The 27,424-nt window shown below is 38.9% G+C and overlaps 2 protein-coding genes across 3 annotated transcripts; one reads left to right on the forward strand and one right to left on the reverse strand.

Annotated features, from left to right (window-relative positions):
• Positions 1-4,416: 4,416 nt before the first annotated feature.
• On the reverse strand, positions 4,417-16,328 carry aasdhppt (aminoadipate-semialdehyde dehydrogenase-phosphopantetheinyl transferase). 2 transcript variants are annotated; one of them, XM_037776295.1, is made up of 8 exons: positions 16,145-16,328; positions 15,771-16,006; positions 14,316-14,429; positions 13,678-13,813; positions 12,458-12,579; positions 11,478-11,639; positions 6,745-6,813; positions 4,417-6,613 (listed from the first exon to the last, which is right to left on the reverse strand). In XM_037776295.1, the coding sequence occupies exons 2-8, from the start codon at positions 15,912-15,914 to the stop codon at positions 6,446-6,448; spliced, it is 915 nt and encodes a 304-aa protein (XP_037632223.1). In that variant the 5' UTR covers positions 15,915-16,006; positions 16,145-16,328; the 3' UTR covers positions 4,417-6,445. The 2 variants fall into 2 exon arrangements, with proteins under 2 accessions (XP_037632223.1, XP_037632224.1); XM_037776296.1 differs by having other exon boundaries at positions 15,771-15,964; positions 16,103-16,328.
• A 1,368-nt stretch (positions 16,329-17,696) lies between these two features.
• msantd4 (Myb/SANT-like DNA-binding domain containing 4 with coiled-coils) lies at positions 17,697-25,243 on the forward strand. Its single transcript, XM_037776535.1, has 5 exons — positions 17,697-17,770; positions 19,470-20,233; positions 21,067-21,162; positions 21,241-21,537; positions 22,596-25,243. Exons 2-5 carry the CDS (start codon positions 20,120-20,122, stop codon positions 23,352-23,354), a joined length of 1,266 nt encoding a protein of 421 aa, XP_037632463.1. The 5' UTR covers positions 17,697-17,770; positions 19,470-20,119; the 3' UTR covers positions 23,355-25,243.
• Positions 25,244-27,424: the final 2,181 nt, after the last annotated feature.

The raw sequence follows: 27,424 nt of genomic DNA on the forward strand, positions 1-27,424 counted from the left end.
TCTCTACTGACCTCCCTGTTAAAAAAAGCCCAGCGTGAAATGGCAGACAGAGGAGCAGAATAAACAAGATTTGAACATCTTGCAAGCCAAAGAAAACTCATATATCTTTCATAAGAATTAAACAAGACAAAATGGAAATGAATATATGAATAATATATGTGATGGTTGCTAAAAGAAAAGACTCTGGTGGGATGCCCAAGTTGCTTTGCGTTTTCTGTGAAAACATAAGAGAAACTATAGTAGGCATCATACAAAGGCTCTTTTGCTATGAGTTTGTTTTGGAGTCTTGGGATCAAGATAATAAAGTTTAATGCAGCTTTAAGGAGAATATTTGACCTTCAAGTTGAATAATCCCTCCAGCAGTTTCCATCATACTAGTTTCTAACTTTTCTGCTGTGATGTGTTGTCACATGCAGTTACAGTAGCTATTACAGAAACAACATATTCACTGGGGGGGACAGGTGCAGGGCAACAGACCAAGACTGAGGTCTAATCCACTGTGGCGGCTCTGACGTTGCTCTGACGTTAACGCTGTGTGTATGTGTGTCAATTCCTAAAGGTGAATTGATTTTGTGCACCCGTGACCGTTCCCCAAGCGCTCACAATCACTGATCAGTTTCACCGGCTTCTGTTCTCGTCTGTGTGTGTTAATGAATCGTTTCAAAGTCCAGCCATCAGTCGATTTTGATTAACCCAAACTAAGGGTTGTTGCTGTTATTGGCAACAGGTTGAGGTGTCCTCTGTCCTTCTCGGCGCATTTCTTTCTTTTCAGTCCTTTTCCTCTCTTCATGCTTTCAGTTTCAATTATCCTTTCATTTCATCCATTTGACTTTTTCTCCTTTAAATTTTCCAGAAATTTCACTTTTTTTTCTCCATCCCATCTCCATTGCCTGAACATCAATTTCTCTCTTCATCTCCCCTCTCCAAACCAGCTATCCCTGCATGACCAGGAGCTCCACATCGCCAGTTTCAGAGTATCCATTTCCCTACTCACGGATGACAGAATGAGTTTGGCAGCCTGGTTGCAGCCCAAAGTTGGCATCACTGTGAGGTGAGTTAGTTTGGGAATGTGACCACCTCTCCTCCAAAATTGTTGGCATGAAGGTAATTTCATGCAGGTCTTCTTAAAGATTGACTTTAGTCGCTACTTTCCAAAATGTTCTTGTTGTAACACTACAGAAGAAGATACTTGTTTTGAGTGACAGCCGCTCTTTTTGCATGGCTTTCAATTAATCTTAATCTTTGTCTCAAGATCCTGATTTTTATATTTGAGTTATTTCACCTCTTAACTTCCTCCCCTCATCTTTTTTTGTATTTTGTTCTCTCCATCTTACTTTTGTTTCCTTTTGTTTCTAAGCCTCTGTTAACCCTCCTGCTGCTTCCCTCTTTTTCTCTTTCCTTCCCTGTTTCTCTCCAAGGAAACTGGAGTAACTCTGTTGTTGCCCTCTCCCACCCCCTCCCCTCCATCATGCCCTTGTGACTGATGCTAGAGTTCTGCCTGCAGCACTAGATTGCATTTGTGCAGATGGCTGGGAATACGCACACACACACACACACACACATGCACGCACACATGCACGCACACACACACTGAGTTGCATTAATACAGCTGGCTGGATGTAGGTGCCCCAGTTACATATGGAAAATAGGACAGCGACGGTGGTTGTGATTAAGTAGTATGAATGTGTGTCTTAAGGTCGCTTGTTCTACACATGTAAGAGACAGGAGAACAAATGTCACATCCCCAAAACTGGTGAGTGTGTGTGTGTGTGTGTGTGTGTGTGCGTGTGCGTGCATGTATGTGTGTTTTTTCTCCCAAATGTTTCAAGGATCTGATTAATGGTGAGGTATTGGGTTTAAGATTAAGGTAAATATTTGGATTATTATTAAGGCTGTCAATCGATTAAAATATTTAATCGTGAATAATCACATGATTGTCCATAAATAATTGCAAATTAATGACAATATATTTATACAATAATTTTTCGACATACCATATTACTTTTTTTTCACTTTTTTCAACATAATATACTATGACTTCTTTTTCGAAATACTATGCTATGACTTTTGTTTTTCCTTTTTTCGACATACTAATCTATGACTTTTTTTTTTTACTTTTTTGGACATACTATACTAAGATTTTTTTTCGACATACTATATTATGACTTTTTTTTTTACTTTTTTCGACATACTAATCTATGACTTTTTTTTTCGAAATACTATACTATGACTTTTTTTTCGACATACTATACTATGACTTGTTTTAATTACACACTATACTATGACTTTTTTTGACATACTATACTATGACTTTTTTTTTTTAACTTTTTTCGACATACCACACTAAGACTTTTTTGACATAATATAGTATGACTTTTGTTTTTACCTTTTTCGACATACTATACTATGACTCTTTTTTTTACTTTTTTCGACATACTATATGACTTTTTTTTCGAAATACTATGACTTTTTTTTTACATACTATACCATGACTTTTTTTTTTGTTTTTCTCACATACGTATGACTTTTTTTGACATACTATGACTTTTTTTCGACATACTATACTATGACCTTTTTTTCAACATGCTATACTATGACTTTTTTTTTTTTACATACTATGACTTTTTTTTACTTTTAGTAAAAAAAAAAAAAAAAAAAATCACATTATAGTATGTTAAAAAAAAGTAAAAAAAAAATCATAATATTGTATGTCAAAAAAAAGCCATAGTATAGTATGTCGAAAAAAAATCATAGTATAGTATGTGAAAAAAAGTAAAAAAAAAAGTCATATTATAGTATGTCGAAAAAATAAGTCATAGTATAGTATGTTGAAAAAAGTAAAAAAAAGTCACAGTATAGTATGTCGAAAAACTAATTACGGTATAGTATGTAAAAAAGTTAAAAAAAAGTTATAGTTTAGTATGTTGAAAAAAAGGTCATAGGATGGTATGTGAAAAAAAGTAAAGAAAAGTCATTTTATAGTATGTTGAAAAAAAAGTCATAGTATAGTATGTCGAAAAAATAAGTCATAGTATATTATGTTGAAAAAAGTAATAGTATAGTTTGTCGAAAAAAGTAAAATTCATTTCATTCATCATGAAGTGGCTAGGTTTCTCGCGTCGCGGTGTCGCTGTTGAGCCCTCTGGAGGTGTTGTGGGCCTATCAATGAAACACCGATGAAGGAGAATGATTATCCCTATCCCCAATCACGACATCAAGAAAGTGCCGATTAAACTTGGGATTGTAATATCAAGTCCTACAAGCTCAACTTCGTGACTTGCTTTTTGACATACTATACTATCAGTTTTTTTCAACACACCATACTCTGACTTTTTTCAACACAGTATTGTATGACTTTTTGACTTACTTTTACTTTTTTCGACATACTCTATGACTTTTTTTTTCAACATGTTATACTATGACTTCTTTGCACATACTATACTATGACGTTTGTATTACTTTTTTTGACATATTGTGACTTTTCCCTAAATTTTTGAAATACTATGCTATGACTTTTTGATGTCATGTCTCTAGCGTGCTAAAAACAGTTATAATAATAGGTACCTGCTCAGCCAATGAGCACATTTTCACAGCAGCCTTACTACATAGTTTTCTTGTTTGATTAACATTATGTAAAATACATTAGGAGATTCATTCAAACGCAGAGCATTTTTAGGGCTGTGACTGTCATTGTACAAAAATGGTAGGATATCACTCTTTGAGTTAATTGTTGTAAAGCAGGGGCTTAAAAAATCATACTGCCAACTTTGAAACTGAATCTAATTTTAAAAGTGTGTCAGTCAAAGTACAAATTTGGCACAAGATGTCATCGTCCTCCTCCTCCTCCTCCAGAAGGATAAACTTTGCTCTTATCCTCAACAGCAGGCTGAGCCCGGTCTCATCTCTTTCCTAAGGTTAAATTCTCAGTTTGATGCCCAAAGCACTCTTGTCTCCATCCCACATTTGAAAAAAAAAAGGTCTCTTCTCTGACATGGCAGTAAACCTGAGGCAACTAAAAATGGCTTCTCTCTAAGGAAAGCCTGAGTGACTCCAATCTGACCCCGCTGCCTCCTCTCCTCATTCACTGCTGCAGAGAACACAAGATTTAAGATGGTGAGGAGGCAAAATTCACTCCAGCTGGAGGCAATGACTGCATGTTTGTGTTTTCAAGTTCTATTTCTTTCAGTCACAGCATACACATGCTCTACTACATCCACCTTAATCACAATGCTTTTTCTCAAACATACAGTCTATACTTGCGTATGCATATCTCACATACAATCACAAACAAAGATTGTCCAGATCTCCGGCTTGAAGGACCATTGTTAAGGTGACCAAAGTGGCGAGGGCTGGAGACCTTGGACATTTAAGCGATGGATGTGAGGCTATCAGAATCAGGGAGAGAAAGCCAGAAAATTCCACCAACAAAGACTTCATTTCAGATGCGTTTCATCTTTAACCTCAGCAACTGGTTTATCTATAACAAATACACAAACAACAGATTCATGAGATAAAACAGCACACATGCATTTAATCAGTTATCTGAATTATCAAAGTAAGTCAGATAATACTTGAACAAACAATAATAATAATTCAGTGACACATTGGCAGTCTAAAGTGAACACAAAGGCATGACATTATAAGAACTCACTTTCGAAAACGCACTTGAAGGCAGAGGATCAGGTATGGCTGGTAGCAGCAAATGTTCTTCTCCTCCCCGGCTACTTATAGGAGTCCTGATTGTCTACTGATTGGGATCACCTCTGCTGTTCAGAGGCAACTAGGCACAGGTGAGCCGGTGGCTGCTGTCAGAGCTCATTAGGGATGTAGGCAGACATGAAAGACTTTCCAACAACTATGTAGCCATTATTCTCAAATAATTACAGTAACAAGACAAATGCTCTGCAGCAGCCATTTCGCGTGTTTATGTATCTGTTCATCTCGGGGGTGAGAAGGGGAGGTGGAATGTGTAATGTCACAAACCTGGCATATTCTCGACTGCACATACATACCACTTGACCTCTAACTTGTCATTTCCTTCTGTGTGTGCAGAGGAGAAGGCTTATGAATATATGTTGCGATTAAAGTAATAAGATGCAGAAAGAAGGGTTAAACGCGCAGACCGACACTACATCTATGAGTTGTCCTCGAGAGAGGGAGGATGGAGCAGAAATGAACTGCAAGAGAACACGACGGTCGACTAAATGTCCTCGATTAAAATAGATGCGCTACCAGATGGAGAGACAAGATAGAGACAGAGAAAAAGGAAAGAAAGAGACAAAATGGAAGAGATAAGAAGGAGAAGAAAGGAAGGAGAAAATGAATGCAAGATAGGGAAAAGAGAATAGAGGCAGATATATTTAGCTACACAGAGGAAGTGTAGAGACACACAACTCACAAGCATCACACACGCAGGCACGCGCACACGCACGCAAATATAGGGCAATATGGTTACAAAAAAGTCTATCCGATATCAACCTACTCAAGCTCCACAGATTGCTTGAAATCATTACCTGGGTTGGCACAATTCTTTAAAAGGATAACACAATATGATCATGAACTGAAATACCACTGAATATTGTTAAGTCATATTTATTATCCAGCTCTGTACATGTGAGACTAGCAGACCAATATAGCACACAGGGGAGAGTGAGAGCAGGACTGAAAAGATACAAAAATGTACAACAGAACATGCAGTAGCTATATTGGATACTTTATATGTTGCTCTGCATTGAACTCACAAAAACTACTGGAGAAAAGACAGAAAAGAATAAAAGACAGAGGCCTTGAGAGGAAAAATGACTTTGTGAAGAGCGACATCAATCTTGAATACAGATATGGATGTGAAAAGTCTTTCTTTCACCAACACCATGCACAGACATTGCCACTTAGTGGAACTCTTCATTTGATCCTTGCATCTATAATCCACATAGGGATCTAGCTAAAATAAAGTAAATATGGACTATTAATCATCATCTATATATATATATATATATGTAAGTTATACATGTTACATATTACACATTATATACACCATGTATTACAGATTTCTTTCAATGAATGTGTTGTTTGAGGGCATACAAGGATCAATAATGAGGAGCTCAGTGCATAATCTTCGACATGTGTATCCTGAAATTAGAAAGGAAGTTAATAAAAGTATTTTTTTGTGGAGTTTTGTGGAGTTTTTCTTCATCTGAACTGAGGATCTAAAGATAGAAGGTGTCAGATGCTGTATGGATTCTGAAGTCCTCTGAGACAAACCTGTGATCTTTGGTTTTATAAATAGACTTGACGGGACTGGACTGCACTTGTGTTGAATGAGAAAACAGCTTCAGTCTCAGTGTGTGTGTGTTTTTTTTTTTGCACCAATGAAAGGTGTGTGTGTGTGTGTGTGTGTGTGTGTGTGTGTGTATATGTCAGGTGAGTGTCAGCGTGAGACAGGTGGCTATTTGGATGTGGGTGTTTCTTTTTGTCTCTGCGGAGCTTCAGCCTTCATGTTGAAGCTGTCCCAGCAGGTGGAGTCTTCCTCCGTCAGAGGTGAGGCCGACGCGATGAGGTCGCTGAACGTCAGCAGCGTAAATGAGGTTGGAGGAGGAAGAGATGGACGAAGAGGCTGAGACGAACAGAGAAGAAGGGAAACAGCTAATGAAACATTTCAATACCTTTTGAAAACCTCCCTTTAATCATGCATCCTAAGAAAAATCATCCCGAATGAAAGCAACTGTAAAAGTTATGTGTCCTTACTGCAAAGCCTGCTTCGTCTGCTGATCCGAGTGCTACAGCAACATGATGGTCGGCATCCAGCAAGCTCTCCTGCAGAAACACATACACACACACACATGTAAACACACATGCATCAGCAGCACATGCACGTATATAAACTGCATATCATACTAAATAAAACCCTTTACATTCATCCAAATTCAGAGCAAATCTGATAAGACAAATAATACATATGCGCAACCTTATCACAATCTTATCGATCATTCATTCAGACATTCAACCTGCATGCGTCCACACCTATTGAATATATGCATATGAATATCTAATATCTGTTTGCGTGATTCCTAAGCAGAGTGAGCGAAGGTTCAATCAGATAACCGCTGCGTTTGCAAGTCACGCGTCGCTTCCCAAGCAATAACTGCCTGTGATACCAGGACACATCAAGCATGCACGCATTCACTGAAAAATGTCAATGCCTAGGTTGAAGATATAAATCCATTCTACAACGTTATGATTAATACGTGTGGCAAAGTCAGATTCATATCCAGTTTTTTCAGCCGTGTTTTTGCGAATCTATGCAAATGCTTTTCTTACCTTTGACCTCCTTACTTTAACATGAAACCTGCTATTGATGTTATGCATCCACCCATCCATGTGCATGTTCACATTTCAAACAACACACACTATACGTACAGTATATCCATCGTATTGAGGCTTAATTGTCCTAAAAACATCCTTTGGGTGTTTCAGTTTGTTATTTTGTCAACTCCCTATCTTCTACTCCAAATGCAATTGCATTTGTAGCTGGCAAAATACACTTGGACATTAAAGGCCAAAAGCTGAGTGTGTGTATACGTGGGAGTAACAGGTGGTGGTGTGTAGTGGGGGGTTAGTTACAAAATGCCAGAGAGTAAGGGAGCATAGAAAGAAGCTCAAAGAAAAAATAAAGGGAGAGAAATACCACCAAAAACTGAATATATTTTTTCTCATTTTGCGGTTTCACTGGCTTTTTGTTACAGTCTGTTTTCAATGTGTGTTATTATGTCCCTCGGTTCCTGTGTGGAGGCTGCAGGGGTGACATCACCAGAGGTCAGCAGGAAGTAATAAGACTCATAGCTGCTCTCTGATCCAGCCAATCACCACACAGAAAGCCAGAAGTCACGAGGTCAACAGCACTCCGGCTCGTCTCATCTCTCTGTTAACACTTGGAGCTCTGAGTGTGTCTATTTGTATATGAGACAAATCCCAAAAATAAATCGATACAGTTCGAGTTAATCTGACCTCTCGAGGTTTCTGCAATCATTCACTGATCACAAATAATGATGTGTGTTGCTGTTCTCGAGGACATACAGAGAGAAGACCAGCTTCTCTGAGGTGTGAGCACATGCCTTTGTGTATTTACACTAAACAGGATTAAGAGATTTTATTTAGCACTCTTTTACAGAACTTCATTCTTTTTTTTTACAGAATAACAATATGAGCTCAATGTGATGTTAGAATCTATTTTAGCCTTCATTTTATACTCTAATATTATCTTGTCTTATTTTGTTTTTTTTAATTTCAGTACTTTGTGCAAAGATTTGATATAAAGTTTATTATTGTTCAATTGAGGACAAATTGAAGGACTTGGTGTATTTGTCATTATTTAATTCCGCCGGCTGGGGCATTCTGTAGTCAGTTATTTCAACATTTTCTAACCAGACTTTCATACTTTGATATATCTACTGTATAATATCAAACCCGTATCTTTTTTTTATTCCCTCGTTTTTTGGACAGCATTGAGTTATTCCATAGATGGTAAGAATATATGCATTCAGTAAAGTTCTTTGATTTTTGCTCGGTTATGTGGATGTTGTTGAAGTGAAACTTTTATGTATGATGAAATAAGATTCATATTTGTGATGGATATTGGCATTAGGGCTGCAACTAACGGTTATTTTCATTGTAGATTAATGTGTTTTCTTGATAAAACGATTAATCATTTTGTCTATAAAATGAAAGAAACTCAATTAAAATGCCAATCACAAACACCTAGAGCCAGTAGGTGATTTGAGGGGGGATGCCATCTCCCCTTATTAGCAAAATGACCAAAATACATCCCCCTCTCCATCCCCTAGCAGCAGGGAGAGTGCAGGGGCAGAGGGGTTGTTTAGTTGAATATGTGAGTCTAGTCTGCCTGACTCACTGATCCTTTATCTGACTGACAAATTAAAATCTATGGTTCTGACCATGGCTCTGAAATATCAGTCGCCTAACTGTGCGGTCTATTGATAAACCTATGACGCTGTCCGTGGTGCTGAAGTAGCAGACAGATTTGTAACTGCGACTTTTTCTCTGGGTCCCGCCTTTGTGTCAGTTTGGTCTTGGACTTGAAATATTCTCTAAACTATATGTGGGGTTTTTCAAAAATACAGAATCAAAAGAGGTTCGCCAGTCGAGGGTTAATGAAACAAACCGGGTCCGTCACCACGTTAAAAATGAACAAATCGCCTACTGACTAGAGCCCAAGGTAACGTCTTCAGATGCCGGTTTTGTCCGCAGTTCAAAACCCGAAGGTACACCATTCAGAATTATGTGAAACACAGAAAAAGCAGGACATGCTCATACAGTAAATTAAGATTCTGGTATCAGCATATGTTTGGCATTTCTCAAACAATTCTTTGATTATCAGTTGTAGATTAATATTAACATGGAACTGATATGATGCTTGTTCGTGTACCTGATGAAGGTCATTTAAACCGAAATGCATACTGAATAAATATGAAATAAACCAACTGTCAATGAGACGGTGCGGACGAGTTTTTCCACTTTTATAACAAAATATCAACATCCACTTTTCTCTCCATCCCTTTTTGCTTCACTGATTCTTGCTTCAACTTGCAGCTCTTCATCCTTTGTCCCCTAATAAAATTCTACATCCTCTATGATGCTGTTACTTCTCTTTGCCCTACAATTTATTTAGTTCAAAAGAGGACACGTGCGTTATCTGCGATCGATATAAGTGAGCTGCTATTCCCGGTGTGAAAACATAGACAGTAAAACAGCATTAAGCCTCCATGACCTCGAGAGGGATGGACAGAGGAGACGTAATATCAGGCTTTTCAAACCAGTGGTAACCTTTTAGCAGTCACTTGTTAATCCCTCTGCCACTGGGCATGGAGTGAAAGAGTAAGAGGAGGAGGAGGAGGGGAGGGGGAATAGAGAGGAAAAATACATGGGGGAGAGAGGAGAGGAGGAAGAGTAAAATGAAGATAGAAGGTGAGGACAGAGAGGAAAGAGAAGAGAAAACATCAAAGGGGAAAAGTGAAGAGGACGGAGAATGAAGGTGAGGAGCAGAATGGAGGAGATGAAATGGGAAATAAACGGCAAAAGATGATTCTTCTACTCTGACAGGGAGGTGCACTCCTCAAACTCTCGTCATGGTGTTAGGAGGGCTGGAGGGCCACTTGAAGGCCCCCTTATCGCAATCTCATGTGGGTATTTCTCTGCAAGACCACCTGTGATTCACTTTGCAGATGCTTTCAAGGGGGGGCAGCCACTGGGGAACGGAGCATGGAGGACCCCACGGCAGAGCTGCCAAGCTGCTTTTAAGCTAATTGATTTCCTAAAGGCTGCGTCAAACTGGCTCTACACGTTACACAAGACCCACTTATAAGAACAAACTAAGTATTACTATTTTTCTATATTATACAATCACTAGCTGCAGTGTTCAACCAGACATCATGTCTTTACATTCGGCTTGAAGGAAGTGCTGTTAAAGAAACGTCAAAAATGTTCATTTTAAATAATTTCTGTCTACACATCTAGATGATGCTATACTACAAACACGCCTCTTGGCACTAACAGAACTCTCTTTTTTCTTCCTCTTAAAGGAATAGTTAAATATTTTGGGAAATACTTTCCTTTCTTGTCAAGAGGACTGTAAAACCGACAAGTTGTGGTTAGGTGCGGGACTATTTCTTGGCTGGGCGCAGTGACTTCACAGAGGCTTGTTGTAATCGTGGGGTTGCCAGGCAACCAGCGGAGTCCAGCTAAGATCACACAAATTAGATATAATGTATTAAGTGAACTTAGAGGTGCTGGGAGGCAGATTTTGTCACCTTTGGACATCTGTTTCCAGTCTTTATGCTAAGCTAAGCTAACTTTCTCCTTGCTGTAGCTTCATATCTAACAGACTGATATGAGAGTGGTATATTTCTTCTCATCTGTGTCTTGGCAAGAAAGCGAATAAGCACATTTCCCAAATTGTTTAACTATTCCTTTAATTTGTGATCAAAAACAACATTTGGCAGTGGGCAAATGTTGTGATCATTATAAAGCATAAGAAGAATCCAAATGAATGGAAATGGTGAATAAAACCCACAGAATCTTAAACAAGCTATGACATTAGTAGAAGTCACGGGAAATAAGATGATGATGATGGGAGGAAGACAATCTGGCATTTGATCACTAGAAAACACTGCAGGCTTCTTCTAACACAACACAACACAACCTTCTGGGAGTTGTAGGTAAACTGCACACTGATGTTCAAATCAAAAATGTCAGTGATCTCTTTGGAAGGTTTTCATGTCTAATCTATTTTTTAATCTGGAAATTAAACCAGTCTAAATCTTTTAAAATCTGTCTTTAGTCTTGTTTGGTCTTTTTTTTAATTTGTCATTTGACAGACACAAGACGGACAACGTTTAGCTTTTTAGAAATCCTGGTCGGTATTTTTTTTTGTCCTTCTTACATACATCTTCAAACAGACTCACTTCAAATATCCAGTCCTGTTCTTCTTCTTCATCTAGATGCATCTTGGTCTGGCACAGTACAGATTTCTGTGTGAGCGGTTTGGGGGACAGGTGAAACTCCACCCTCTGCAGGTTGAAGCCCAGACCTGTGCCGATGGCTTTGATGAAGCTCTCCTTCAAGGCCTTGGTGGAGAAGGGAGGAAACTCAATCAGTTACATGCAGGAAATGATCGCCAGCACATAAGGAAAAAGAAGGACATTTGTATGCCTGACAAAGCTGACAAGGACAGTCTGTGTGTGCTTCTTTGTGTGTGTGTGTGTGTGTGGTGTATTTTGGCTCAGTAGCACAATAACTTAAAACCACAACAGACGGGAATCTAGTATGCACACATGTAGAACAGTGTGTATACAAAAGAGCGACTTTGTGTGTGTGTGTGTGTGTGTGTGTTTGTGTGTGTCCAGCCAAAACCAACCCTGCTCAGCAGCCAATGAGCCACAATAACAGTATTACAAGGCTAATCGCTATGGCAACCGTCGAATTCTGCCATTAGTCAACAGTGTGGTGATGATATCAGAGCTTGACGTCTCTGTGCCACCCTCTCAATCTCACAACATCTTTACTTAGCACCACCGTTGCTGTCCATCTGTGTGTGTGTGTGTGTCTGTGTGTGTGTGCAAGAAAGAAAATACATGAGAGAAAGAAAGAAAGAGTGGGGAATGAAAGAACGGACTATTGTGTATCTGTGAGGATGAAATGCAGGGTTAGGGTCAGAAGGACAGAATGTGAGAAAAAGAGAAAAATGAGAGTTGAGGAGGGAAATCCAGAGTTCACACGGGTATGTGAAAACTGTACGAATGTGTGTGTGTCTCAAAGGACATTGTCAATGTTATTTTCTCCCTATGTTTCCATCTCTCCCACACACACACTGACACAAAACTGCGCACGTGGGGCCCGGCAGCAATGCAATGTGACGACAGGGTAGTACGGTTGCCATGGTTACCCAGTGGCGGTAGAACGCGGCGAGCTGCTGCTGCTCCGAGTCGGCTGATTGGATGACGCTCCACTCGTACGCTGTAAACTGACGAGTCATGATGCGGAAAAACTCCGGCACAGAGCTGCTACCTGGAGGGAACGAAGGAGGGAAGGAGGGAGGGAAGGAGGAGGAGAGGTGTGAGGGCCAAAAGAAAGGGAAGAAGTGACAGAAAGAAGAAGGATGGAGACAGACAGAATAGAAAGAGAAGGAGGGAGACGGATGGAAAGCAGAATGAGTTGAGAGGAAGACGGAGGGAGGCGTCAGATGTACGACAGAGAGAATATAAACAAGCACTCCCAAGATTATCCAAACATACGCAGTTTTTGAGATTAGTGTGGACTGTTTCCTCTCTCAGAATCAGAAATATGTCATAACACCACAGATTTGAATGTCACTGTGACACACACACACACACACACACACACACACACACACACACACACACACACACACACACACAAATCCAAACATTTGCACTCACAAGCAGCCTTGACCTAGACCTCTCACATACACAAGGCAATAGCGACCCCTTGTGGTGGAGTTGGAGAATACATACATAATTCCATTTCTGCCATGTTCTTACAGATTTGGCTGTCATGGACTAATTATCATTAGGGTGAGATGGTTGAAATTGACAGGTGACACATCATTTTATAGTTTGATCTTAAAGCTTTTGCCACGCTTCAGACTGTAGCAATGTGATTAATTCAAGCATGTTTGAACATTGGAAAGTCTCGCATTACAGGAGGAGACATCGACAGAATTAACTGAAGAACTGGGACAGCAGATTACAACTAAAGATTGACATGAAAATCATTCTTTCTCTTTTGTTGTTATCTGTGTGTGCCTGTAACAATGTGTGTGTGTGTGTGTGTGTGTGTGTGTGTGTGTGTGTGTGTGTGTGTGTGCGCGCGCTTTTGTGTCTCCAAGTCAAACTATATCCCCAAGTTTAACCTCTTCTGCTCCATTCCTATTTTAGGGCAAAATGCCTAATATAAAATCCCCAAATTAATGTTAAATTGTTCAGCCTGTTAAGTCATGCAAACATTAAGCTTACAAAAACACAAGGCTTAGTGGTATTTTTACCACTTAATTGCCAGTAGGACATCTTCAGATCTCAATATACATATGTGCCCGTATTGGTTGATATTATTAATGCTGCTTCATCTCTTAGCCTCAGCATTTACCTGGTAGGGTGGTCTTCATGATATCCACTCCCACCTGCACCCCCTGCTCTGCAGCGAGCACAGCGTAGTCCCCCTGGTGGGACAGATTGAAGTTCCAGGCTGGGGGTTCAGGGCCTGAATCTGAATCTGAACTGACCTGGGCGCAGACAACAAGACAGTAATCAATTTGTTTTTCAATTATTTGACAAAAACATGTCCAGCAGGGAATTAACATCTTCTGAAAGCTATTAAACAAGTGAGGAAAGGTATGCTCTAAATCAAAATACAGAAAACTAAATCAAGTCAGAACAACAGTCCTGTATAACTTCATTAACATAAACTATGTCTTGAGCTCAACAACTACCAGCACCCAAGTTACATCTAAAATAATTCTATTTATACTGTACAGCATGTAATAATGTACATAAACCCACCTGTGCAAAGTTTCTGTTCTGGTGACTCCCCATCTAAAATACTACGTTAGCCTAATTTCCACTACTCAAGTGTAGTTTAAGGGCAACAACAAGTTAATTTAAAATACTTTATCACTGGTTTAGTAGTATAAAATCATGCTGTGCATCCAGATTTAGTTCAAACCCACATACAAGTATTTCTAATTCTTTATGGAACATTTGAGATAAAAGATCGATGGTATGAACCTTCAGTGGTGCTGCCAGGTAAGGTTTCCCTCTGGGAGATCGCTCCAGTTTGATCTCTGACCAGGGGATCCCCATCCTCTCACACACAAATCTCCTCAGCAACAACCTGCCAGCCTTTATGCGGTAACAGAGAGACATACAGTCAGTGTATTACACATGGATATCTCGATTTGAATAGTGGGAAAGGACCTCAGCGGTTAGTGGTAGTGTGATACATCTAGATTATGGGGGTCAAAAACCATCCTACCCTCCAGATGCTTTATGAGCAGTCTGTCATCAGACAGGCACAGAAAATTGTGTCAGACACAACTCAACATCTTACACCAGGAGTACCAACTTTTACCTTCCGGCAGGAGATATAGAGGTGCAGATTGAACCATTACAAACATTCATTCTTGCCGATGTCTATTAAACTTCTCAACAACTCCTAACATAAAGCTATTATAAGGAAAGTCCAATATGTTAAATAGGGACAGTGCAATGTGTTAAATAGGGACAGTGTAATATGTTAAATAGGGACAGTGTAATATGTTAAATAGGGACAGTGTAATATGTTAAATAGGGACAGTGTAATATGTTAAATAGGGACACGTTAAATAGGGACAGTGTAATATGTTAAATAGGGACAGTGTAATATGTTAAATAGGGACACGTTAAATAGGGACAGTGTAATATGTTAAATAGGGACAGTGTAATATGTTAAATAGGGACAGTGCAATAGTCTATCATGGTTAAAAGTAAAAGACAGATTTACTGCATCGTTGCTGAATTTAATTAGAAACATATAGGTAACTAAATTGCCAATGGTATTATATAATCAGTTACGCTTCAGTTCTGATGAACATGAGTACAGTACCAGGCATGCCACTGAAGGAAGATTCACCCTTCCGAAGGTGAAAACTAACATGTTGAAAAGTACAGTAGTGTACAGAGCAATGATGAAATGGGACACTCTGCCTGGGTATACATGTATTATTCAAGAAAATAGCAAAAATCAATTTAAAATATGATTGAAAAAACAAACCCTAGCTCTCTGTGTCTGCTGATATGTAGCTGACATCAAATCATAAAAGGTTAAATGTTGGATAAATACAAAGTCATGTTAATATTTATGGTAAAAGAAGTTGTTGCTTGTTCTGTTTTTGTATTCTGACATATAATATGCCAACCACTAATGAATCATATTTACATCTATACTCTGTGGATAGCATTAACTTGAACCTATAGGTCCTGTGTTGTGTGTTGGGTTGTGTTTTGTTGATGTTGTGGTCATTGTTGGTAAAGATTGTAATGTGATTGTGTACTGAAATGTAGCCTAAAACAGTTCAAAGTGATTTAAGTGGACTCCAGGAAGAATAGCTGGGCTTCAGACACAGCTAATGGAGATCTGAATAAAAGATAAAAGATAAAAAGTCAGGTGACAGAAGCTAAAAGTTTACAGACAGACAGACTCACCATGGCTGACTTGGCATCTTTAGCAAACACAAACTGTCCGATCCTGTCTCTCTCCTCCTGCTGGATGCATCGAGCAGCTAACAGCCAGTCAGACCTGCTCGGTGTCCAAGACCCGCAGCGAAAAGCCCAGCGGACTGAACCCATCTCATCTCCTCACCTCCAGCTGCTCATCTGGACTCAAACACAACTTCAGACTGGAACACACGTTGCTAGTGAAATGGAACACACGTTGCTAGTGAAATGGAACACACGTTGCTAGTGAAATGGAACACACGTTGCTAGTGAAATGGAACACACGTTGCTAGTGAAATGGAACACACGTTGCTAGTGAAATGGAACACACGTTGCTAGTGAAATGGAACACACGTTGCTAGGAAGCACAACATCACTATGGAAACTATATATCTGACGCTTTAGGTGCTTTCGCAGTTGAGCAGCGCAGAAAGAGCTCATAAGTGAAAGCTGCTAATAAAACCATGGATGTATATAAAGAGAACTACAACTAAAGTTACTCATTGAGGTTTTGTGAACACACCAGGAAGAGCACCGGCGAGAGTTAATGTCGTCATAAGTGGGCGCGGTGGAGGATTGACCAATAGGAGCCGCCGAAACAGTGCGCAACTGATGATGCCTTCACATGCTCTCAAGAATATTGTAAAAATGATTTAAGTATTGTGGTTTCAATAATTATGACAGTTTTTTGATACCCTAGAGCAGGGGTCTATGAAAGTGCATTATTATTTGTCCTGCAGACAGTCCTCTTTTGTCCCCTCCTTTGTAATGTTATGTAAAACAGATACTTATACAAATCTGAAAAGTCTTAGGGTTATTTCTACAGATTCTTTAGACTTTAGCATATTCTGTTTTCCTCATTTGAATAAGTGTTTTTCCATCTTAGAAGCAGGCTAATTCCTGCTGCATCAAGAAACTAGTTAACTGGGGCCATATCAGGCTTTGACTTCGGTTAAATCAGGGGTCAGCAACCTGCAGCTCCGGAGCCACATGTGTCTCTTTAGCTCCTCTCCAGTGGCTCCCTGTGGATCTTTTTAAAAATGGAAATGAATAATTGTTTTTTGTTAACATTTTTTATTTTTATTTATCATTGTTGTAGGTCTAGTATTAGGGCCACATTGAGGAAAAATAAATAAATCTGAGATTAAGAGAATGAAGTCATAGGTTTAAGAGAAAAAAAGTCGTAATATTATGATAATAAAGTCATAACTTTACGAGAAAAAAAAAAGAAAATAACAAGTAAAATTACTACTTTATAATATTATGACTTTATTCTCATAATACTACGACTTTTTTCTCGTAAAGTTATGACTTTATTCTTGTAATATTACAGCTTTTTTTCTCGTAAAGTTATGACTTTATTTTTGTAATGTTAATACTTTTTTCTCGTAATAATATGACTTTATTCTGTAAATCTCAGATGTTTTTCCCCTCAATGTGGCCCTAATACTCTGTAGTACATTTGCACTTGGTCCCTCAATGCATTAGACTTATATACTATATACTTTAAACTATAAACTATGTTACCATCATCACAATGCTCCAATGTTTTCGGCTCCAGACAGATTTTCTTTTTTTACCTAAAATGGCTCTTTTGATAGTAAAGGTTGCTGACCCCTGCCCTAGAGAAAAAAAGACAGAGTAAAGAAACTACCTGGAGCTGACTGACTGTAAAAATTATGTATTTCAATCTTCCTAATTTAAAAAAAAAAAAACATCTCTTTGCTGGGCCTCATCTTTGAAAATCAATTAAATGTATTTCAACATAATAGTGACATTTGCAATGTGCTGTGTAAACAAAAGACAACTAAATGCTTTTATTGCAAAGGTCCAGTTTTCTAATCCAAATTATTATATCTGACTTGCACATATATATAAAGTCATATTTACAGCTTAAAATTATAGTAAATACAATTTCCGAGCTGCACGTGAATGCAGCATTACATTGTACCTCTACGATGTTGTTTTGATTGCGGTACATCTCTAAGGTGAGTTGTCTTCACAATATGTATTAAAGATCATGTTTTATTGGAGGTGGTGGTAAGATAAGCAACACACACGACAAACGTTATATTTATGATTGTGATGAAAAAATTGTGTTTTGCTCGTCTGGTTAGAAAAATAAGGGTCTCATAATGTACTATTCCTCGAAAAAACCTTATTTCTAACTAGAAACATGTGGGAGATACACGAGGGAATAACCTAGAAGCACAAATTGCTTAATTATATATGTATTTTGTCTACGGGTAGGCTAACAGAAGAAACGTGCATGTTAAATATTAATAAACCACCTTACAATAAACCACCCTTATGTATCGCCTATGTACAGTATAAGATATTATATCGATATTGTCTGTATATAGTAGTCAAATAGGAGAACTAACAACCATTGCATAACAATGTGTGTTAATGTGCTGCAGAGAACATTGAAACATCAGCAGTAACTGGTGACAGCTGTCACTATATGCTCAGCCTAGTAATTAACAAACCTCAAAATATGCATTTCTTCATATTGACAAGTAGGCTATTTTAGTTCATGAGAGAGATCTTACTCAAAAGTAGCATGATGCAATACATGTAAAGATGATTCCCCTACAAAGATTTATTAAAAAAAAGATTAAAACAAACACACACACACACACACCTTTGTGGCGTTTCCACTTCACAGGACAAATAACAGAAAAGCTTAACCTGTCTGCATTTTTCATCAGAAAGTGAGAAAATGACTTATTGCACTTAATATTGATGTAATGTTATATTATGTACTTTATTTACTTAATATTGTAATTCTGTTTCTCCATATGGTAATTCTACTTCCCTTCTTTCTGTCTCTATGGCACTGTACTACAAGGCCTATTACATGTCCGTCCTAAAAGAAATATCCCTCCTTTGTGGTTTCTCCTTTTTTCCATTTAAATTTTCTTTTTGTTTGAGTTTTTTCTTTTCCAAATTGGGGGTCTAAGGATAGAGGATGGCCAATGTTGTACAAACGATAAAGCAGTGGTGGAAAGTAACTGATTACATTTACTCAAGTACTTTACTTAAGAACAATGTTGAGGTACTTGTACTTTACTCGAGTATTTCTATTTGCTGCTTCTTTATTCTTCTACTCCTCTACATTTCAAAGGGAAATATTGCATTTTTTACTCCACTACATTTATTTGATACATTGAGTACTTTGCAGATTCAGATCATTAAGACAAAATATAATCAACAAATAAATTATGATTTATTATTATAGGATAAGACTTTATTGATCCTTTAGTGAAATTCACAAGCTCCCCGGCAGTATATATAATTAGAAATAAGCCACCTTTACCAACTGCAACAGCAACAACTAGTAACGTACACATTCATGCATCAATAATTATTCAATAATATAATATGCATTATTCTTAAAATGGACCACTCTGCACACTGAGTACCTTTACTTTCGGTACCATATTATATTTTGATGCTAATACTTTGTACTTATCATTTTGAAAGCAGGGCTTTTACTTGTAACAGAGTATTTTACTCCGTATTATTGATATTTTAACTTATATATATATATATAAAATATCTGAGTACTTCTTCCACCACTGCTATAAAGCCCTCTGAGACAAATTTGTGATTTTGGGTTACATGACAAATGGTCCATACACTGTATATTCCAACAACATTAACAACTCTCTGTTTTACATACAGGAAAACTGCAGAGCCCTGTTAGCCTGTGATGCTTCTCTACCTGTGTGTGCTCACTTGGCAGCAGTGCAGGCCAGGGAATAAAGGTGGAAAACCCAGCAAGTCTTGTGTTGATATTCTGCGGCCTTAGCTACATCAAATCAGGCCCTCATCAAGGCAAAAGTGAATCTTCCACTGTGGAAAAAGAAGGTTTTTGATGATTTAATCCTCCAGCCAACCAAGTGTGACCTCTGCCACTTCACACACTTCTATCCACAACTTCAAGTCTCACATGCCATCACACAGAGCCAGCATCTAGTGTAACAGCTGGGATCAGTCTCCCAGGTGGAAAACATCACAGGGACTACTGGAGCCACTGAGGGATCCTCCCTGATGAAAACCACTGTGCTTTTGAAGGAAAGCTAGACATGGACTGACCTTTACAACAAAACATCCCACCTTCACTCGAACCTGTGATCTATCTCTATTTGTACACCTGTTTCCACTCACACTCCCTTTTCTCATACCTTCCTCCTTTATTTGTTTCTATTGCTCCCTCCATACCTACACCTCTCTCTTCTTGCTTCCCTCCCCCCAGTTGTCTCTCCTTGTATCTGTTTCTCTCTCTGTGTTTCCGGGGTTTCTGTCCCCTCCTTGCTGCCAAGCTGGATTTCATGCAGGTGAAGCATCTGAAGAGGAAGAGGAAGAGCAACTACAGTGTGAGAGAAACACAGACGCTCATCAGGGAGATCCACAAGAGGACGGACGTGTTGTTCTCCAGACAGCAGGTGAAGATTTCCTCCTTTTCTCTTCTCTCATCTTGGACAGATCAAAAGCAGCACAAACCAATTAGCCTGACATATCCAATTAGCAACTTCCTCCAAGTCGTTTTTAACCTCTTGCTAAATGTGTGAAATTAGTTTTGTTGTTTAATGTAAGTCTATGTAAGTGTACTCACTCGTTACTGACAAAAAGCTTTGTCTTAGGGGGCATAATTAACTGCTACGCTCATCCAAAAAGCAAGTCACAACTAAAAGATACACACATTATAAGTCAGAAAAAGAGTAAACCTAGACCAATCAATCAACTGGGTCGCATGTACAGTAGGTCAGCTGCTAAGTAAAACAAAAGTGCAGTGTTGAAATGCCAAAATATTTAACAAAAATAATTTAGAAGCAGTATCTCCATTATCTACACTGTCCACCAGAGAGCACTGGCACTGTTTGTTTTTAACTGCAAGATATCCAGCTCAGTGCACATCTTGGTCACAATTCTTTAAAATAAACAATAAAAAAATGAAGCGATCCTTGTCAAAAAAAAAATATGTTTTGTATTTATGGAAAGAAAATTTAAGGTCTGAAATATTGATATTGGTCTAAAAATGATCCTCAGTCGTTACTTCAGAGAATAATTCTGTTTTACAGATGTGTCAGCTTTGTTATGTTTTATGGAAAATTGGCATTTCCGTTTTTTTTGACACGAGCCTGCATTGCTCACACTTTCCAACAAACCTACAAGCACTTAATCACCACAACACAACAGCGTCTTCACAAAAGCCAAGTTGAGTTGTTACAATAAAACAATCTAATTGCTGTTTCTTGTTCTTCTTCTCTTTAAACAGAATACAGCCATTAACGAGCTGAAGAGACAGGCATGGGAGGACGTGGCACAAGGTGTTAATTCACTGGGGGAGGGAGAGCTACGCACTGCTGCGGAGGTGTGTTTATTTGTACATTCAAATCTATATATTTTTTATATTCATAACCTCTTAAACAATCACTGATCTCCTGTGCAGGTGAAGCGTCGTTACCTGGACTGGCGTTCACTGGTGAAGAGAAAACAGCTTCGGGCTGAGCTCTCTCTGTCCTCCTCCTCGTCCTCGTCTGTGGCCCTGAAGACTGAGTATGATCAGTCCTCCCCGGAGCATGAGGCGGCTTCTCTGGGATCCGGATGTGATCAGCTGCTTGACCTCTCGGGCCTCTCCAAGGATTGTCACTGCGACTGGCCAGAGCTGGCAGCTCTCGGAGAGCCGAGTGGGCCGGCCATGGCACCGCTGGGTGTGAAGATGGAGGACGATGTCAGTGAATACAGAGTAAGAAACAGAAACTCATCATTTACATCGTGGTGCCACAGTAGTGCCTGTGTGTGGACGATTAGATTAGATAGTCTGATTAAACCTTGGAGTCTATTAATTAAATTAGCATGTAAATGAGGACAAAATGAATTTTGATACAGAGCTCACATTAACACTGTTCATGTTAAGACAAGTAGCCTATATTGAGATGCAAGTATTTTCTAATGTGTTAATTAGCTTAATATCCTCATCAGCAGAGGTAGTTATGTTTAACATAGCAGTGATGATGGCAGCACATTTTGTAGCTCAAGTGGCTCTTGTTAATCCTGCCTTTTGATTGGGCTCATGTAGGTTCACATGGTATAGATCAAATTAAATTAAAGGACGCGTTAATTAATTAGGATTTCATTTAAACTTGACATGTAAATGTTACTTTTTTGTGAATGCATTAAGATCTGTTCTCAGATAAAAGCATCATCTGTTCACACTGTTACAATATTTCACAATAATTCCCTAAAATAAATCTTCCACCCTATTTCCTAACTGTGCTATTAACCTGTATCCAGTCTATTAAAATTCTTAATATTATCAGCCAGACAATCTGCATAATAATAGAGGTTCATTGTTTTGGAGTGTAAATCATTTAGGAAACAAAGCTCTATAAGGGCCAACCTGAGATACAGAATACCACCTTAAAGTGACTCAAAAACATAATATGCTAACACACAAAAAAGTCACAATTGTATTCAGTAAGTTTACAAAAATGTATGCAAAACATTCTTTATATATATTGATAAAGAAAATTAAAGCTGCAGAGACAAAGATCTCCTGATTTTTTTTGTCTCAAAGTCGAGCTCCAAAAATGCTGGATCCTACATTTCCCATATTACAACTTGATTGCACCATTCATCATCTTTCATTAGGGTTGTTTTCTGAGACTTTGGAAAACTCCCTTGTGAGCCACATTAGACAGCTGTTTTCACAGGATGAGAGTAGTAATGGTACCTTTCATGACAAGTTAAAGTCGTGTAAAATTGGTGGCATGCCCCTTTAATGATCTCCCTCTCTCCCTCCAGCTGGATGGTGATGGTGATTTGGGTGACGGAGAACTAGATGAAGATGATATTCCCTCCCTCCTCAGCGACATTGAGTCACGTGGCGAGGGGCATGTTGGTGATGTTTACTCCCACAACGACTTGGACATGCTCAACTCCTCAAAGGCTCCAACCTCCACCACCAACAGAGACCTGCCATTCGCCGGTGGCCTGATGGGGATGCCGGTTCATGCTCTGGGTGGATTAACCAATCATGAAAACATGGGGGCGGGGTTTATGGTTGCTGTTGAGAAACAGCGATTGGAGCTGGAAAAACAGCGCCTGGCTGTGGAAAGTGAACGCCTGGCGGTGGAGAAAGAGCGGCTGGTGGTGGAGAAGGAGCGACTTCGTCAGATGGAGGTAGAGAGGGAAAGGCTGCAGCTGGAGAGAGAGAGGTTACAGGTGGAGAGGGAGAGGCTGAGGCTTCTGCTCCTCAGCCAATCGGAGCACGTCGATTCCTCCTTTAACTTGCCGCCGCAACAAGGCCCGCCCTCGTCCTCCACGTCTTCTTTGTCCTCTACTCATGATGGACAGAGGGAGAGAGAGAAAGACAGTAAAGGATGGATGCCATTGGTCTATCTGGAGACAGAAAGGATAAAACTAGAGAAGGAGAGACTGCACCTGGAGAAAGAGAGGCTGCAGTTCTTCAAATTTGAGGCCGGCAGACTGCAAATTGAGAGAGAACGCCTCCAAGTGGAGAAAGAGAGAATGCAGCTGCACAAAGACCACCAGGGCCACTGAAAAAAGGACTGTAAAGAGAGAGAGAGATGAATACATTCAATTTTCACCAGCATCAGGAGTATTTTTAATCCTGAAAACAACACAGAATGTGTGAATTTGCATCAGCAGCTGTTCCTTTATCACATTCCTCACACATATTTCCTTGAGGAAGGTGTGAGGCACTGAAATGATCATTCCTGACTGGAATATGGCCAAGGAGAAGACAAGGAGGAGAGGGCTGGCATATTTATGACCACCATGATAAAGCAGTGCCTTATGATGTCTTCATAAAATGGATGGCAGGAGAGAACAGACGCCATGATGATAAGATCTACGATTAGTTTGGCACATGGAGCTGGTTAGCCCTGAGCATATTTGATTTCTAAAATGTTCAGTGCCTCATCCAAACACTCTGATGCACAAAACGTGTAGAATAAAACAAGAAATGCTGGGATATAAATGCCACACATCTTGTGTAGAAAAGGTTTTATAATGGTATATATGGAGGAATGGAATCATGATGTCTTACTCTACATTATGCACCAAACCAGTGCCAATTTATCTACTGCATGGGTGTTTGTCTGTATAATTTAGCTCCCAACATTCAAAAACAAAAGCACACGATTGTTACCTGTACAGAGATTTTTATGCTATTTATGTTTTGCTGTCAAGTGCTTAAAATATCGTTTACATGGTAATGCTTGTGACTTTGTACATTTGTCCACCAATTTTAAACTGATATTTCACCTTTCCTGTTTTTCACAGCAGACGTTTTAATTTGCATGAAAAGCACAGGTGTTACTAATAACATTAACAATGGCTCTTCAGTAAGTCATGACATGCATGCACGATACAAGGTCCCAGAAAGTGAAGCAGCTAAATGGAATTCAGCCATCATTAATATGATTATTTACACCTGTGCTTTACTGTGACATATTAAAGTGTCTTCCGTGAAATAAGGCCTATTAAGATTTGATGTTTCTGCGATTAACATTTGTGGACTTGGAAAGGATCATCTGTGATGAGCAGCTACTGGAAGTTGTGGTGTGCATGCTACGAAATTAAAGTGAAATATTCCTTTAATGTCTATGTTTTCTTCAGTTCTGTTGTGCTATGAAATATACTGTGAAGTGTTACTGGCTGCTAAAACCTGTATTCTGCTACTGTGTACTGACGGTTGTGTTGTCCAACACATAAAACACACTGTCTTTTGGTTAGGTTGTAAACAATCCCCTGAGTTAACACCAATTTGTCTCTTTAAGCAAGTTGATATCAGGTCACACAACCGGCAAAGCAGCCCTATTTTATTATTTTCTTCTATGTATTTATACATATTTTTTTATGATTTCTTACTCAGTCACTGTGCCTCTGTGTTGATACATTTGTAAAGTAAAGTTTGTTGAGGAAAAGAAATGTGACCTCCAGACAATATTTGTCATCATCAAAGTTGATAAAATCTGTGTTACACATTCAAGCCCCAAAGTACTGCTTTGGCGACCAGCCTCTGTGGTCTCCCTCTTGCCTTTATGTTCTTTGTATTGCCATTGAAGAATACTGGTAAAAGAGAATGGGAAGATAATTAGAAAAAAAAACATTTGTCTCCTCGGTATTGACGCTCCTCAGGAAGCTCACCAGGGGTCCCCAGATCAATGCAGGCTAATAAGAAGAGACAAGCGTTAAAAATCACTTTGAGAGCATAACATTGATGTTCTACACAAACTCTGCATCTCTAAAGAGTCAACTTTTGAAGATTTCAGTAAAACTGATGTAACCCAGTGACACTCGTGCCTTTTTTCGCATTTCATATTTGAATTGTTTAAAGTATTTGTGTCATAGTAGCATGAAAGCTTTTTACTGCAAAATGGGAGCCACAGACTTTTAACTGAAGACAATAAAGCTGGCCACTTGGAGATGACTGTGGAATGTCTAAATCCATAAGCGAGACCTCTTTTAAACTCTAAAATCACCTGTGCTCCTACAGACCCTTATACACACATGCACACACACACCCAGGGACTCAAAGCGGGCAGATCGAATCACAAAGACTAGTTTATTTTTCCGTCTGAAAGGGTTGTTTTGTTGTCTGCCTGTGAGATGAAAGATATAGGCTATAAAAGGCCCTTCTTTAGCTCTGTCTGGATTTAGAACTGGTGTGAAAATCCATTGTATTGTTATGAAAAAGGGTCCCTCAAACCTGGAGGCATGCAGTGACTCGACTGACTGCTGTGTGGAGTGTCTGAGATGTGGCAGCAAAGGCCACAGGTGGAGAATGAAATACTACAATATTTCCTTTTTGGTATTGTACCAGTTTTTACATTTTATATCTACATTTATTAGGGCCTACTTTACCTATTACAGTAATGCAGTCAAATTAGGGAAATCAAACCAGGCTGTACAATATTACAGTTCAGAACTTTACTGTTAAAATGAAAGAAAAAAAATCAAGGATACTTAGCAGAGCAGAAAAAGCTGTAAAGAATATCCTGAAATGTGTCCACAGACTGAGATGCCCTCAGGCCCTCTGGCAGACTGTTCCACAGCTAACAGCTAACAGGTCTCTGCCCATGGATCTAAGGGCCTAATACTTTAAAAGCATACCTGAAATTCAGTATACCCAGGTGTTTTAAGATCTTTAAAACAGTGTATGGACATTACAGATGTTGTTACTGTAGGTCTTTGTGAGCAGACTTGCTGCAGAATTTTGAACAATTTCTCTTTCACCAAGGGTTTTCTTTAGCAGTGTAGATAGAATAGTTACCAAGCCAAGACACAGTTAACATGGACTACAGCGCTTGTGATCGATTCCAAAAGCAAGTTGTTTTGTCCCTGTTCGGATGTAAGAATTGTTGGTTCATCTACATCATCAATACAAGTAATTATCATATTGATGAGGCTTACATTAGTAAGTGGCACTTTCACATATAGCTGTGTGTCATCTGCATAGCACTGAACATACACTCATTTGCCTTGTTTTCCCAGTTCATTTAGCTAAAACAAACATAGTCTAATAAACCAATCCAGTCCACATGAAGGTGTATAAATAGCACGACATTACATGGACATTCCGCGTGTCATTAGGACGTATTTTAGCCTTTTCGCGCTTCATTTGTGTAACGTGCAACAAAACTACGGAAACTTCTGCAGTTGGATTGTGGCAACAAAACCACTCACTTATGTATAGGCAGCAAAATCCCTTAGTTAGGTTAAAGAAAAACATCATGGCTGGGTTTAAAAAAGTATGTAAGCTAAGTAAAATATGTACAGAAACGATGTAACATGAGTACGGAAAACATGTCACAAACTTCACTAAAAAACACGTCACAAACGTCACTATTGTAACTTAAAAAACAAAACAACATCTCGAACACCAGTCTCCTGGTTAAAAGTTTGTGTTTGTTGGGCCCATCCACCTCCCCGCATACCCACCATTAGCGATCTTTCTCCCTTTTTATTCTACGTCACTAGCACTGAGCGTAGCATATTTACGCGGATGAGTCTAGATAGCAGTCAGTACAGACTACATGGTGTACAAATGACACGCCAAAAACAAGAAAGGTGTTCTTATTGCATGCTAAATGTCTTGTGCATTATCTTGTCATTCATATGCCTTTTTGTGCGATCAGGCTCAATAAACAGTCCTGCAATAAATCTTGCCTTCAAGAAAGTTATAAAGTTTTTGTTGGAACTGTCTTAGAGAGGTGATGATTAAACTTGTTCACTGTGTTCGTTTAGAAGACTGTACTTGTGGTGCTGTTAAAAATGAATTGCCTTTCTATGGTGTTTCTAATATTTTGTGTACCATCATTGGAGTAGATGTATCCTAATTTAAGGATTTTGGTCTCGTCAAGATTCTTTATATATACAACTTTTTGGTGAACTTTGTAGAGTTTGAGATTGGTGTGAAGTTATTTAAAACTGGGGAACCAAGCTGTTTCAAAGAATGACATTATAATGGCACATGCTACACAATTTTAATTTTTTTTTTACATTTTTTACTTTGAATAAAAGAGCATGAAGGTATGAGGTCCACTTTTTACAGCCGTTCAGTGTCAGACACTTTAAATTGGGCCACGTCAGCTGTATATTCTGAC

The sequence above is a fragment of the Sebastes umbrosus genome, chromosome 7 (genome assembly GCF_015220745.1).
Source record: "Sebastes umbrosus isolate fSebUmb1 chromosome 7, fSebUmb1.pri, whole genome shotgun sequence".
Taxonomy (NCBI): Eukaryota; Metazoa; Chordata; class Actinopteri; order Perciformes; family Sebastidae; genus Sebastes; species Sebastes umbrosus.

Bases quoted from the DNA above. Each gene is read 5' to 3' on its own strand.
- aasdhppt (XM_037776295.1), bottom strand. From the start codon at position 15,914: ATGGGTTCAGTCCGCTGGGCTTTTCGCTGCGGGTCTTGGACACCGAGC. The intron at 14,430-15,770 runs GTGAGTCTGTCT...TACCGCATAAAG, and splicing joins AAGATGCCAAGTCAGCCATG to GCTGGCAGGTTGTTGCTGAG. The intron at 13,814-14,315 runs GTTCATACCATC...GTCTGCGCCCAG, and splicing joins ACCTGGCAGCACCACTGAAG to GTCAGTTCAGATTCAGATTC.
- msantd4 (XM_037776535.1), top strand. From the start codon at position 20,120: ATGCAGGTGAAGCATCTGAAGAGGAAGAGGAAGAGCAACTACAGTGTG. The intron at 20,234-21,066 runs GTGAAGATTTCC...CTCTTTAAACAG, and splicing joins TGTTGTTCTCCAGACAGCAG to AATACAGCCATTAACGAGCT. The intron at 21,538-22,595 runs GTAAGAAACAGA...CTCTCCCTCCAG, and splicing joins ACGATGTCAGTGAATACAGA to CTGGATGGTGATGGTGATTT.